General features: G+C 48.6%; 1 protein-coding gene across 1 annotated transcript in view; it reads right to left on the bottom strand.

Annotated features, from left to right (window-relative positions):
• Positions 1-15,645, bottom strand: part of PTPN11 (protein tyrosine phosphatase, non-receptor type 11) — a 47,856-nt gene that overhangs the window by 9,356 nt on the left and 22,855 nt on the right. The window contains exons 7-13 of the mRNA XM_012730889.1: positions 15,388-15,484; positions 11,842-11,921; positions 11,332-11,490; positions 8,347-8,478; positions 5,827-5,981; positions 4,620-4,687; positions 4,015-4,166 (exon numbers count right to left, since the gene is read on the bottom strand). Coding sequence (XP_012586343.1) covers positions 4,015-4,166; positions 4,620-4,687; positions 5,827-5,981; positions 8,347-8,478; positions 11,332-11,490; positions 11,842-11,921; positions 15,388-15,484 — 843 coding nt within the window. The remainder of the gene's footprint in view (positions 1-4,014; positions 4,167-4,619; positions 4,688-5,826; positions 5,982-8,346; positions 8,479-11,331; positions 11,491-11,841; positions 11,922-15,387; positions 15,485-15,645) is intronic.

Genomic DNA, 15,645 nt, shown 5'->3' with positions numbered 1-15,645 from the left:
AAAAATCAAAATAGGTAAACAAAAGAAAAATATGTGAATTCACTTTTACAGATGGAATTAAAGATCAATTATTATAACAAAAACAGTTAATAATTCTAAGTACTTACTTTGTGCGAGGCATTATTTGAATATATTAGCTCACTTTAATCCCACAACAGTCTCTTGCAATAAATGCTATTACTAACCCTGCTTTACAGATAAGAAGTGTGTGATTTCTACATCATGAGCTTAAACCAAGGGCTGGCAAACTAGAGGGCAGAAGGGCAAATCTAGTCTGGGGACTTTTTATAAGGCTTGTGAGGTAAAAGCACAAGTTCAGCAGTTTTTTTTTTAAAAAAAAAGGAGGCCCTCGCTGGTGGTACAACACGTTGAAGCACGGCACTATGAAGCTATCCACAGCTACTGTGCAACATGAGTTCGATCCCTAGCCAGGGAGGTGACCCACATGGCACAGCAGACCTCTCCTGTCTCGCCCACTGCTCCCTTCATCTATGTTCTGCTCCCCACTCTGTCTGTGGTGAATCCTCTCACCCACTAAGCCTCTGGCCTGCACCCCAGTTTCTGTATGTATAAATAAATAAATCTTAAAAAAAATAATAATACTAAGGAAGAGACCATATGTAGCCTGCAGAGCTGAAAAGATTCATGGCCTGACCTTGTACAAAAAAATTTTGTCTCTTACATTCACATGCAGCTGTCCGCTCTCCATGTCCTTGAGAACATCCTACGAGACAAAGTGCCTGGGTCCCTGAATGACAATGTGGAGCAGATTCACCCTATAAACCCTCATCATAAACTGCCTGACACCTGGAACTGTTAAAGTAGAAGAGCTTCTGTCTTGTTTAAGCCATTATTCTCTGGCCTCTGTTAAGAGAGCCAAACCAATTCATTAACTGGTAAAAAGCAGCACTGCAGAACTTATGGACCAGGGGAAAGTTGCAAAAAAGAAATCCAAGGAGAAAATATTTTATTTAATCTCTACTGTCAATTTTTTAAAGAACCATTTATAAATATCTAAAGGTCTTGGGTCACCTCTAAGTAACAGTCACAGATTTTCAGCACTGTAGTATCAACTAACATAAAAAATTATTTTTAAAGTTAAGAGTTTCTAATTAAAGATTAAGTGGAAGAATTGCAGGGAACATTATTTTATAACACATTCAAAAACTTAAAAATCTTAAAACCTTTAAAAAATATTTTAATATACCAAAAAAGTTTTAAAAAACACCTGAAGCATAAACTTAAATTTCTACTCATGACCTTTAAATTGTGGTTAAAAAAAAAAAAAACACACAGAACATAGGATATATTTTCTTAAAAGAATTTCAAGTGTTCAGTATGATATTGTTAACCACAGAGCCTATTGAACTGCAAAGCTTGAGAAATTTTACCTTACATGAAAGAAACGCCACACCATTGAAAAGCAACTCCCTTTTTCTCTTCCTATTCCTTTCTTGAAAATCAGTATCAGTATTTCTACATGAGTGATTACAAAAGAATTTTCTAATGAAGAATAATTAATACAAATGGGACAGAAATTAATGAGTCAAAGTAGCTCAAGGAAAATCGTTAAGATGTAGGAGCCTTGTAGCTAATTTAGGGAGAAAAGGAAGTAAAGCTGATTCACAACTGTGATGAGTTCACTTGCAGTACTAAGATGTCCCAGGCTGTCTCAGAGTTATGAGGATTCCCAAGGGGTGAGGATTTTTGCTCTGTTTTGTTACACAAAGTGGAGAAAAATTTGTTAGAGGCCTAAATACGTCCTGAAGTTGATCCAGCCTCCACGCCAGTGCACAGCAGCACGGTTATCACGGTTTCTGTGATGTTCACAATACCTTACAGCCTTGCTAATCGGCACGGCCAGGTACAGAGGAGGGCCCAGGCACAAAACTCCAAGATGATCTGGTATTAAATGTCTCTCTGTAAAGGAACTCCAGTTACACCCTTTGATTTTCCATTACTAAAAAGTTCCAAAAGCCAGAGCAGAAAGGACAGAAATAAAATGCTTTTTTTTTTTGTCTGTCTTGGCTACAAAACAGCGAGACTGCTTGTCGGGTGCGCTCGGGGGTCAAGTATCAGGCTCACCAGGTCCCATGGGCTCCACTTCTCTCCAGGCTGGCTATCAGCCCTGCCACCAGCCACACTGCCCACAGTTATCACCTGCTGGTCGCCCTGCAGCTATAGCGGCCTGGAGCCCTAACCATTCCCTCTCAAGCCCGGGCCACCCCTATTTTTAAAATAAGGATCATTTTATGTCACCCTCCCCCTCTGAAATCCCCAGTGGCATCCCCATCCACCATGGGATTGAGTCTCAAACCCTTGCTATACCTGTAAGCCCCAACACTCAAAAAACAGATCTTACTTTTCTATTCCCACCCACAACACCCTCTTATCCCCCACTTCCCTCTACCCATCCCTTGGGAACATGACTTCAGAACATTACTGCTTATATTCTGGTGTTCAGAGGCAAAGGAGTATGAAAAAGATGTAAATGTTTGCAAGTTACCGTCTTTTTATTAAAATATATATATATAGCTATATTTAAGAAGCAAGCAAAAATATAACTGTATAAATACACATCAAAGGATATGTATAAATACCTATGTGACCTGTATAGGGAGAGAAGATAGCTCTGGTGTATTAAAACCTTCACAGAAGTGCTGGTGAATGGGATTCCACATACTGTTTTTGCAAATAAAAATTCTTCAACAATGTAAGCAGAACTTAGGGAAATCTGCTACTTCCAAGTAAACAACAGTGAAAGAGCCATTTATATAAAGACTTTTCCCATCCTGCTTCATTTTCGTTTCTGCTGACTCCCGCCTGCACTTGTGTTCTTCCTTCTAGTACTGTCGCTATTTCTCTGCCGCCTTCTGCGCTCTCTACCCTGTCATTTGCTTCTTTTCACTCATCCCTGTTTAGCAAATGCATCTACTCCTAAAGGCGCTCAATTCGTCATCATTTGGGAAATATCAACATTTTACAACTGCCAGCTATCCAGAACAGGTTTTGTTCTTGGGTAACTTTATGTTTAAACTATTCTTGGATCAAATTAAGTGTAACTGGAAAACAAATACACAATAATCAGTAATAAACAGGAATCACCTAAAGAGTTCAGTGTTTAACATACGATAAAGTAAAATTTAAAGCACTCAAGTTTAAAACCTGTGGCTTGTTAGTTGTTTGACCTACATTTTCACACACAGTGTTTCTGAAGACTTTTCCAGTGCAATGAAACCATCTGATCTAGTCTTTGTGTGGACTAAGCGCCCATCACACCAGCACGTAAGTATCCGCTTGGGCTAACCAAGCGGCCGCTATTCTGCAGGCTAGAAATCTTGCCAGTTACTGTTTTGACAAGAGCTCAGTTCTCATTTTGAGGAACGGAGTTCTCCGGGAGGCAATGAACAGGGGGAGGCAGGCCAGTACCACTGATGACTCAACTCTCCCCAGTGGCAGCACAGCGGGGCTCCCGAAGGGCGGTTCTCTCATCTCCCTCGGATCAGCGTATCCTAATTAACTTGGCTTTGTGTCTGACGTGAATAGCTTCAAATGGAAAGGCTCCAATGTCACATTCTTCTTCATTATGCATGGCTTATTAAAACTGAAATTTCACTGTTTCCAACTCAACCAAATTGGCAATTCAAACCACACGTGCCAGGAAGAGTGAGGCATTCATTTAAGAGATGGCACCAGGATAAATATGGCCTGGATTGAGACTGGAACAGGCTGCAAGCTTTGAGGGCTGGCACTCTCGGCTTGCCATGGGAGGCGGGAAAATCCCGACCTGTCCGTGTGGCAGCAGCCCTGGCAACCAGGAGGGCAGAGGGGCGCCCCTGCCGGAACAGCCTGCGCTACAGCGCAGGGACCACTCACTCCCGAGAGACCCTTCTTGCTGGGCACGCATTTCCCACTTCTAAAAAGAGACGATCACCCATCAGAATCTACCCTCCTGCTCAAAGGTGCCCAGAAAAGAGAATGAAAATCCGCAGGACGGCCCCTCTGCCTTGGTACCTGCTCTTCTTCAATCCTGCGCTGTAGTGTTTCGATGTAATGCTGCACGGCCATATAGATGAACCGGTACTGTGCCTCTGTCTGGACCATCCCTGACCTCTGAGACCGCACCATCTGAATGGTCTTGGGAACGTCGATGTCACAGTCCACGCCTACAAAGCAAGCAGCACTGGCATCAGGAGACACTCAGAGCCGGTGGGGAGGTTTGATCAAGGGAGTCTGCAATGGCTGAACGTGACCGCAGGGCTGCGGCACTGATCTCTGGACCAACACTGACGCTCCCAGAAGACCCCATGATCAGCTGTCAGAGGGGAGGGCTCCTCCCGCCCCACCCTGTCAGCAAGGCTCAGGTGGCTGGAAAGAGACACCCTGGACCTCCCACAGAAGCCCACAGGATCTGCAGACCCTCGACTTTGTTTTATGCCAAAAGCTCAAACAGCATCACTTCTCTTTTCTGGGAAACATACCTGAAAGTTGCAATCTTCAGCCAAAGTTTGTGAAAACTCTGTAGTAGTCAAATTCTCTCACCCAGGCTATTTTCATGAGCGCTATCCTTCCATAACCTGAAACAGCAACTGTAGCTTCTTGCCCTCCAGATGACCCACCTTTCTCTCTGATGATGTCGATCAGGATATCGATCACAATGAAGGTCCCTGTCCGGCCAATTCCAGCACTGTGGGCAAAGAGCAGAGACACTGGGGCCATTCGTGGGGTTCATAATCAAAACCAAACTATAAATATTAACAGAAACAATTCACTCTAGGGAGCATTTATAAGACTGTCTATTTATATTTAAACAATACATCAATAGACAAATTCCAGGGCTCTGGAGGCCATCTAGGCGGAGCTCGGCCTGGCTCCTCCAAGACTAAGCACAGGCACGGCCCTCCACCCCGACCTTGGGTTTCCTGGCCCACTGGTGGCTGGGTGTCACAGCAGGTACCTCACAGGGGGTCGGTGAGTGATCCATGAAAAACACCGAGTTTAGAGTCTGATAGAGCAAGTGCTCAAGAACCAGCAACTTAAAAAAACGGAACAAATAGAATTTCCCACACATCTGCTTGCCTAGCAGATGAGTGAGATTCAGGAAGCTAAGCCTCCTGGTACAACCACGAAGCCCAAACAGGCAGAGCAGCTTGCAAGCTCTGTGCAGAAGCCACAAGCCTGGCTCCTGGAGGCCCGATAGGGAACAATTTGAAACTTCTTTTTCTTTTTTTAAAAAGATTTATTTATTTATTCACATAGAACTGGGGTATAGGCCAGAGGTGCGGAGGGTGAGAAGATTCACCAGAGACAGAGCGGGGAGCAGAACAGGCAGATGGACGAAGTCCACTGCTGAGGGGAGCAGCGGGCGGGTCAGGAGAGGTCTGCCGCGCCCTGTGGGTCACCTCCGGGGCAGGCGGGGGTCGAACTCATGCGGAAGCGGCTGTAGCTTCTCAGTGCTGTGCTGTGACCCGCTGCGCCACCAGGGAGGGCCCCAATTTGAAACTTCTGACCCAAGTTAAGTACAGTATCAGGAGGAAAGAGAGATCTTATATCTATGGCAGAAGAGAAGAGAATCATAACCGAAGAGATGAATCCTAAATCACTCCTTAAAAAGAAAACCCAGCCAACACTGGGGGCTCCCTGCTCCCTGTAGTGAGGACTGTGTCTCCTCCTACCCCCAGGATCTAGCAGATCTGCGAGACATATATTTGGGGGTCGAAACATCCCCAGATGCAGCTTAACAATGCTTCAGAGCAAGTTTTGGCCGCAGTTAGCAGACTGGGGCCGGGGGAGCAGCCCGGAGTCAGGAGCGGGGAGGGCGCTCACCTGCAGTGAACCACCACCGGCCCGGCGTCCGTGATGCCCTCCTGCTTATGGTGCACCTCCTCCAGGAAGTCCAGCACACCCCCGGGGTCACTGGGCACTCCGTGGTCTGGCCAGGTCCGAAAGTGGTATTGCCAGACGGTTCTCTCCGTATTCCCCTGGAGTAGAGCCAAGAAAAACCAGAAAAGAATTAAATAAATCAAGGGGTCGCGGCGTAGCAGTCGCCATCCTGCCCGAGAGCCGAGAGGCTGGCGGCACGCACCTCCCTCCCACTGCACGTCAGGGCGCTCCTCACACGCCTCCCCGAGCTCTTCTCCCCGAGCTGGCTAACAACCCTGGGGCAGCTCCTGGCCTCTGTGAAGAGCCAAGATGTCTAGGGGGCGATCTGTTCCTCAGGAAACTACGATCGGAGCCGCCTCTGCGTGGCCCACAGGCAGCGTCCGCATTCACCATGCGCGGCCCGCCTCGGGGCAGGCTCTGCTCCCGCCGGAGGAAGGGCGCCCCCTGAAGACACGCTGTCTTTCCCAGCCAATCTTCCTCCTCTTCGCCAATACACACACCTATTATGAGTCATGATACTGCACGTGTCTGCTTAATGCAAAGTGCCCAAGACCCGTTCTGGCAAGACGCGGGCCATGTCCCAGCACTCGCGTCCACCGTGTCCTGGACATCTGAGCCTCAGTTTCTTCACTTGCATCTTGATACCACTGTGAGGAGCAATCAAAACAGCCACTGCTCTGCTCAGCAGACAGGAAGAGACTCGCGTTCTTTGGCAGGCAACGAAGCCAACACTGCCACCAAGACGGAGGCCCGAACTGCCCGCCTGGGTTCCCCGAGACCAGGGCGCCTGCCACACTCCTGGCTAAGCGACACGGGTTAGGAGGGTGGGGAGGAGAGAAACCACACCAGTGTCCACCATCAGGCATCTTCAAGACACCACAGTTAAGATCGTTTCCTGACTAACGTGAAGTTAATTTGCTGGTGTCATAATAAAGCTTTTCCTGATGTTACAGTGAACTGCAAACTGGGGTCTCAAGAAGAGACAGAGAGACCAGACCGAGCACCCAGCCCAGCTGCTGTGCATTCCCAGCTCCCACAAACTGTCGCGGCAGTGCCTGCCCCAGCTCCTCCTCAAGATCAGGGGCTTAAACGACATCACATACAGCACCTGGGAAACCTCACACGGGGGCAGAGATCCCCCTGTGCGTGGCAGCTCTAGAGACACGAAGGCCCCAGGGCAGCACCTGCATCCAGGCTGCAGAGGCCAGCCCAAAGGCCGGCGTGTCCCGCCCCTGAGGCATGGCTGGCTCCCTGACACGAGCAGATGGCCAGCTTATCCCGGACACTGCAGAACACTCACCTGCTGCTCCAAAGCTCCGGCCAGGGGCAGATGGCTGGCTTATCACTAAAACTGGAGAAGACCCTGCCTGGAATCTTTGTGTGAAGCCCTCTAAACCTCTCTGCTGACAGCTCCCTTTTCTAGATCCTCTCATGTCTCTGAAACTTCCTGACCGAGTCCCACCCCCTCCAGGCCCTCCCCAGCCCACTGACCCTCCCTCCCCTCAGTACGTGGGCTAGGGTGATGGGGCAGCCAGCAAAGCTCCACACAGACATGAGCCCAAATACTCACCTTTCTCTGTCTTATACCTGAGGGTCAGAGGTGCCCTTGGAGCAAAATCATTCACCCAGGTAATGGTGTCACTAAACACACAAAGTCACCATCTCAACACCCAGAACTGACTGAACTTCTTGCCTTCTCTACCCAACGGCTACTGCATACTTCCCCACTTTCCTCACATATTTTGCCTCCTCATACTCTCTTCACATCCCAGATGACGCCCGAGCCTCAGGCTGGACAGAACACAGAGAAGACCCATTTCTGCTCCGCTCCTGCAGCTGTGGCCACCTGCTCCTCCTTCCCTACCTCTGCCCCTGCATCCCTGCACCACAATGACTGCTTCACTCATCTTTGCGTCTCCGAAAGACTTTGACTCACTATGCACCTCTAATCACGAAATTAAAATGACTCTAGCCCTACTTTGTAAAGTTTGTTAGTCACCTTGGGGCAAACCTGAATCACATGCAACTGAGACCTGTCATGGAACCTGATCACTAAAGGGGCCTCACGGGCTTTGCACTAGCTGCTCCCGCTGCAACAGAAGCTCTGGATGCCTGGCTGCTCCCGCGCCAGGCCGGGCTCAGTGACACTCCCTCAAGGTGCTCCTCCTTGCTCACTCCTCCCTGAGTGCCAGTCACCCTCCAACAGGCCACCCCGTGGCCTAGAAGCCTGGCAGGGCTCTGTGAGGGCAGGCCTGCGCCCGTACTGTTTGCCACGCGCCAGTCAAGTGTCTCGTCCTCACGGCACGGCCCGCATGGGCCCGGCACACAGAAGCCCCTGGCAGCGCTATGCATCACCGAGTGAACGACTGAACGACGCACGAACGTGTGCCGGGGGGCACCCCGTGCCCGGCCCCTCAGACCATCCGCAGTTACAAAGTCGCTAAGATACGACAATATACTTACTTGTCCAACCTTGGAAAGTTTAAGCTCTCTCAATGTGTAGTCATGAGCAGCACTCTCTTTGACATTCCTAACACGCATGACCCCATATTCTTTCAGGGCGTACTCGTCAGGCCAGTATTTGACACATTTGCTCTGGAAGGGATCCAAGAAAAGACAGTTAATCTCTGAACTCTGAAATAAAAGCCTAAGGAGCAGGAAACAAACGTCCAGGTCTGCTTAAATGCCATGGAAGGTGGCCGCCCTCGCGCCTCACCTGGGTCTTCAATACAAAGGAACGAGGAATTCAAGTAAGAAGCCCAGGTTCTTGGTGGACCAGGGAGAAGTGGGAAGAAGCAGCCTCCACAGAGCCGCCCAGCCCAAGGCGGGCCACAGGAGCAGGAGGGCTGGTCAAGGAGCAGCGGGTGGAGGGGACCAAGGGCGGTGAGGGAGCCATCGAGCAAGACATCTGCCAGTCAAGTGCGGGAGGCCAGTGGGGCTGGGGGTGGGTGGGTGCCCGGCAAGCGGCTTCCTTCCGCACCAGGGTCGCGGGACTCTGCGCCTCGCCTCACCTAAGTGTGCCTGACCCCAGCACAGAAAGGCGGTCCCGGCTGCAGCAGCTGCTTTCTGCATGCCCAGATCCTCTCGGCACACGAATACGCATCACCTTCCCTACCAGGGCGCAGGGAAGCGCCGCGCCTGCAGCAGCTGCTGGCTTTGCAGCAAGCTGGCTGAAAACACGGCGCCAAGAAAGTCATTCCCGCTGGAAGGAGGAAGGGATTTTGCTCAGCGAAAGGTGGATCTATTTCTTAGGAGATGTGTCCTGGGCAGGGAATGCTATTGTGTGGTGGTGGTTTTTTTTTTTTTTTTTTTCTGGAAGCAATTACCTAATACCACTCACTTCCCACAATCACGAAGACACAAATATCAGCAAGATAAATTTCCCTTGTATGTCAGGAAGACAGAAATTCACCATTATAAAGCTAGAAATAAGGAGGAAATTTCAGTGGGATTCAAGATAGTGCAATTTCTTTCCTGGCATGGCTTACGTGTTTGTTTATTACTATGCTGCTTTCAACTTTCCCTCCAGTCCAAATACCTCTGACACATCTGATGCCATTTTATACCCCCCAATAAAGTGTTAATATTATTTGTACACACTACTGTCACTGGCCAATCAATTCTGAGCACTTTTGTTCACAGGAGAGGACTTGGGGTAAGCAAGGAATTAAAGCACAACTCTGAACTGATTGCGGCAACTTTAAGCAGCTGCAAACCACCTCAGCTCCCCTCCCAGTTTTCCAAATTTGGTAAACAAATTCTAAAATGTATGAGCCTGTAAACTAAAGCCCAGTCACTTCTTGGCCTTTGGGCTAAGATCAAGTGTAAATCAAAGCCCAGGCACCAAAGGGGATGTGTGGTCCGATTTTCCTCGGTGCACTTGTGAGTGTGTGTTGGAGGCGGGGGAGGGCAGTTTGCCAGAAAGATGTGGGAGAGGAAACCAGCCCAGAGATCACCCTCTTGAACAGCAGAGAAGGAGGGAGCAGAGCAGGTGCCCAGTGTCTGCCCTTTCTAGGAGTTTGCAGCAGCGCTTCTGACAGTGACCAATACTGAGTCCTCTGAAAAGACACAAGAATTATCTCACCAGAGCCCCCACGTCAGCTGAGAACAGGTGGTTTTCCACCCTACAACCAGTCACCAGACAGGACAGAGGACTGTTTCTGTCTGCATATTTAGGCAGGTGACACCCACCTGAGGCAAAAACAAGCCGTGAAGATAGTTGAACTTGACCATGAATCGAAGAAGGTCTAACACCACTTGAGGAGCCACTGTGGGAAGCCTCTGCTCATGATGACAAGATCTGGCCTCAAAGTTACTTACAAATCTAACTGGCAGTCCAACAGTAAGAGTCTTACAGCGCCATATGCCCTCCACAGCTGACAGAAAAGTTACAGAAGTCAAGATCCAAAATTTAACCTAGACGTATGACAGCTACATTCCATGCAACTTTTGATAAACCAATTAAAGGATATCCAAACAGGAGCCTGACTAGAACACAAATAGATCGTTTCCACATTAACACCCCTCCCCCCGTGGATGGGCTCGCTTTGGGGTAACACGCCGCGCTGACACTCAAGGAGACCTGTCTGCCCCTCTGCAGACTTCGCATGTTACCACTTTAAAAACATGAAGAATGGGGGAGATGAAGGCAGCGGAAAACTACTTGGGGAAAAACCCAAGCGAACAGCACTGGAGGACAGAAAGTCCACAGCACACACCCACCTAGCAATTCCTCCTGACAGCTGGCCCAGGGAACACTGGCCACGTATGCACAAATGCCAGAACGGCACTGCCACAAAACCTCAGACAGACAGCAGCAGGCCCTCAGCGCAGGCAACACTTCTGCCAAAGAGAACAAGCTAGGCCAAGAGGCACTAACCAGGGAAGTGCGCACATTTAGTGGGAGAAAAAGGCCAAAAATAATCAAGATGCAGGGTAAAAGCACTGAATGCAAGCAGTTTTTTATACAGCAGCTCCCATTCAACAGCACCAAGAGACGCCTGAGGGTACAGATATGGACACTAAACACTTCTCTCTCTGAGATGGAGGTCTGGAAGGCCCACGCTACAGGTGTGGAAGACACTGTGAAAGAGCACGCTCCAAATGGCGACTAGGGCTCTCATGCTGAAGGAGGGAACTGCAATTGGTGGATATGGGAGGAAGGAAGGCAAACTTTCACCTTCACGGTTACGTGTTTCAATACTTTCAGTAAGAGTTTCAACATGAATACGTATTTGGATACTACCAACTGTTTCTTGATGTTGACAGATCACGGTAAGTACAGTTGACAAGCAAAAGGAACACACAGAAGTCACACCAAGGCACATCAGGCTCCAATGTGACCCAGAGGGCCAGGGGTAGCTTCATTTGCTCATTCCATACTTAACATGGTGAGACCGGCATGTGGGACACCTTAAAACTGTCGTCTCAGCTGAGGATGCCGCGTACCTTTCCTCGCTCCACTTCTTTCGTTGTCATGACAATCACTCGGGAGTCCTCCTGAAACACCATCCTCCAGAAGTCATTCACTGTGTTCTGCAGGCAGCCTTGTGTGGCAATGTAACTCTTCTTGGGCTTGGAATTGTTGCACTTGGTTTCAAATTCAGGCTAGACATGAAGGGTGAAAAGTTGTTTTCAGGACACGTGGAAGGATTGAAAATATAAAACCTGTCCTCCCCAGTGGCCTAGGGGTTAAGTCCTAGCTCCATCACCGCTAAGGCCTGAGTTCGATCCCCGGCCAGGGAGTGACCCACGTGGCACAGCAGCCCTCTCCTGTCTCCCCGCTGCTCCCCTCAGCAATGCAATCTACCTGTTCTGCTCCCCACTCTGTCTCTGATGAGTCCTCTCACCACCACACCTCTAGCCTATACTCCAGTTCTACACACCCAAAAAAAGAAAGAAAATACAAAGTCTGACTTGCAATGCCTGATCAGAAAGCACAGACAGGGGCAAGTTTACCATGATAATATTTGCGTTGATGTAATCTGACACCGGCTCATTGGGGTCACCATCATGTAGGACAACTCTGGTGTGATCAACTAGAAGAAAAGAGACCAGTCACACAAGCACCCACACCTTTCCCGGACAAATCAACTCAAATCCTTTAATCCTGAGGCAATAATCCAAGTTTTGCTCATCTCCTGATAAAGCCACAGAAAAATTAACTCCTCAATGAGTACAATCATCTGAACACCACGTGATGCCTCGTAACTGTCTGTCAGAATACAGCAGTAATGTCAGTTTCCTGACATTTCCTGACGATCGTGCGCTATGGATACAGAGCACATTATAGGAGAAGCTGGGTAATGGGTGTGTGGAAACCCTCTATGTATTTTTGTAACTTACTGTGAGTCTAAACCCTTGGAATCTAAGTAACTTCTAGGAAGAGTATAGATGACATCTGAGGATGTCTGATGACATTTGAGCACGTCTGACACTTGCCTCAAAATAATTTGGGGAGCAGGCAAAGCACAGATGAAACAAGATGGGACATGAGCTGGCATTTGTGGTGCTGGATGCTGGCCTTGTGTGGTTCTTTATGCTACAGCGGTCGCTCCAGAAAAGGGGGAGGGGGCACCACGCGCCCCACTCTCACGTAGCCAAGAGTGGAGCTGAGGGCCAGCAGCTGTGTCACGCAGAGGCAGGGGAGCTCGGGAAGAGAGCTCGTCCCTGTGCAGACTCACACCCGGTATGGCGGGGAAGGAGACATGGAGGCCGACGGTGGCAGTCATTATCTTGATGCGGTATCTCCTTTGCCCAGCTTTCTGGAACAGGCTTCAGAACCTCTTTCCTAAGGTTCCCCCTAAGAGGTGCCTTAGACTTGCGGCAAGCCTCCAGGCCTCAGCGGCCCTGCCTCAGCCCGACCCTATTTGGTTGAGTATTTACACACAAGGGGATGGTAACTCAGGTGTTTTATTGGGAAACTATTACCCTTTCTTCTCTTTTCTCTCTATGCAGCCTATTTCTATCAAAGATCTTTCACACTAAGAGTGCCCTTGGCCTCTGTGAGCAGGGATGGCTGCACCACCTTAGAGTATAAGTTTGAGGGCCCCTGGGTGCCCCCTTGGTCACACGCTTACATTTACACTATTCTGTTCTGAATATCTGTGACTTCCCATAATAAAAAAAGGCTTTCTTTTTAATGAAGAAGAATGAAATACAATATCTAAAAGACAAAATCCTCATCATATCAACTGAGCAAATTCTGTACAAAAGCAAATCTAGGTGCTTTCTTTAAGCAATGTATTATTGGAAATAGTAGTAGAGTTCTGAGTTATCACAGAATAACGTTTTGTATGGCCTATATTAAAAAGACCAGAAGAGCAGGTGATGGTGAGGATATGGAGAAAGAGGAGCCCTCATACACGGCTGGTGGGAATGCAGAGTAGCCCAGCCTCTACAGGAAACAGTTTGGGGGCTTCTAACAATACCAAAACTGAATTTATCATATGATCCAGTAATGCCACTCCGAGTTACCTATCCAAAGAATATAAAAACACTAATTTGAAAAGACAGATGTGCACTTGTGTTCAAGCTGCATTATTTACAATCGCCAAGGTAAGGAAACAACCTAAGTGTCCAATAGTGGATGACCGGATAATGACGACAGATATATACACGATGGAATATACTCAGTTATTAAAAAATAAATAAATAAAGACGGTATCTAGTCATTTGCAATGACATGGATGGAACTGAAGGAGATTGAGTAAAATAAGCCATAAAGACAAAGACTCATTGAATAGTTTCACTCTAAGTGGGCTGTAAAGAAACAAAGCAAAGGAACAAAGAAAAGCAAACCAAAACAAAGCCTTGGAATTGAGCTACAGAACTGAGGTTCCCAGAAGCACGCGCGTGTGTGTGTGTGTGTGTGTGTGTGCGCGCGTGCGTGCGTAAAGGTACATGGAACCCAGTGAACTGTGCTAGAGGGTTACAGGTACTTTGCTGGTGGGTGTGGTGTGATGTGGTGACACACATTTGAATTTGTGTGCCTACAACATATACAGTGGTATAAACCAAACCTTATCTCAATTAAAATAATAATAAAAAAACTTTTGTTGGTTTTGATTTCTCTTCTTAAAGAAGTAAGATGCTAATCAGAGGAGAGTAATATGACTGGGATCTTTAAGGGAGAAAAAAGCAGTTTCCCGCTCCCTAGGTCTGCTCATGCTTGGTGGCCGCCCGCTTTCCTCACCTCACCCCACAGCTCTCCGCTCACCAGTGAGCACCATCCCACTCCCGCAGAGACGGGAACCTGGACCTAGAAAGGATGTGGTTCCCCAAGGTCAATAGGATTGTGCTGTGACCTGGCCTGGTTCTCTGGCAATTCCTCACTGCCTTTTCTCAGTATTAGAAGCGCTCCGTTTTCTCCCACCCTCACCTACACACACCACAAGCACTCACAGAATGTGAGATCCAGCACACCGGGTGTGACAAGGGCTTCAGAAAGGGGCAGGTCGCACCACACACATGCGCATGCACACACGGGTCGCAGTCACTGGCACCCTGGCTCAACCTGATGACAGATTAGCATGGTGGTCTCTACACCGATCATATACCCCAATAAACTTCAATAATAAAATTCTGAGCACTGGACTACATAAACATACGCCAGCATCGTCGGTAAGCTGGGTAAATTTACTGGGCACACGCTGCATCCATCTGTGCACCACATTAAAATGTTTTTGTTTGTGGGCTCTCCCTGGTGGCACAACAGGTTGAAGCAGCACATTATGAAGCTCTACAAAGCCACTGCAGCGTGAGTTCAACCCCAAGTCAGGAAGCTGACCCACGTGGCGCGGCAGACCTCTCCTGACCCGCCCGCTGCTCCCCTCAGCAGTGGACTTTGTCAGTCGGCCTGTTCCGCTCCCTGCTCTGTCTCTGGTGAATCCTCTCACCCCTCACACCTCTGGCCTGTGCCCCAGGTCTATAAGCATAAATAAATAAATCTTTAAAAAAAAATTTTTGTTGTTTGTGGCGCTCCCTGGTGGCGCAGCAGGTTAAAGAACAGCACTGCAAGCAAGTGGCAGCTGCTTCAATGCAAGTTCAATCCCCAGCCTCGGAGTGGACCCACAGGGCTTGACAGACCTCTCCTGCTGCTCCCCTCAGCAGTGAACTGCACTGATCTGCCTGTTCTGTTCCCCATCCTGTCTCTGGTGAATCCTCTCATCATCCCTGCACCCCAGTTCTTAAATGCATAAATAAATAAATCTTAAAAAAAGAAAATCACTCTGAATTAACAGGATGGCAAGATTATCCCTCGCTGAATTAACAGAAGGAAACAAACATGCCCAAAGCCTCCCAGTGGCAATTTTACTCAGCAACAAGCATCACAGAAATTGGTGGCTGAGGCCATCATGCCCACTTCCACAGTTACCCTGCACTGTCACAGAGAAGAGGCTAAGCCAGGGTGTGTGGAGAGGGGCAGACAGCCCCTGGGGACAGGGACACTGAGCATGAAAACTTGCAAGAGCGACTGGTACGGAGCAGAATCTGAATACTTACATGGTAGGATGTTTTTATATCTATTTTTGTTCTTATTTTCTTGTCTCTGCCCCTCTTTTCGGCTATAGAGAAGCTTGCACTCCTGTTGCTGTAGTGTCTAGAGGGAAACAAAAGCAAACACCATCACGGGATTGAAGCTTCACAAAGCGCCGGCTCGGCCTCGGCCAAGCATCTGCCAGGAAGAGCTGGGAGTGCTGCACCACGGCTGCGGGAAGGCTCGGCGAACCCCGCGGCCACGCGAGCGGCACGCTGGGGCAG

The sequence above is a fragment of the Condylura cristata genome, unplaced genomic scaffold (genome assembly GCF_000260355.1).
Source record: "Condylura cristata isolate star-nosed mole 26May11 unplaced genomic scaffold, ConCri1.0 scaffold00029, whole genome shotgun sequence".
Classification (NCBI taxonomy): domain Eukaryota; kingdom Metazoa; phylum Chordata; class Mammalia; order Eulipotyphla; family Talpidae; genus Condylura; species Condylura cristata.
The sequence above is the reverse complement of the archived record's forward strand: the minus strand, read 5'-3'. Positions and strand labels throughout refer to the sequence as shown.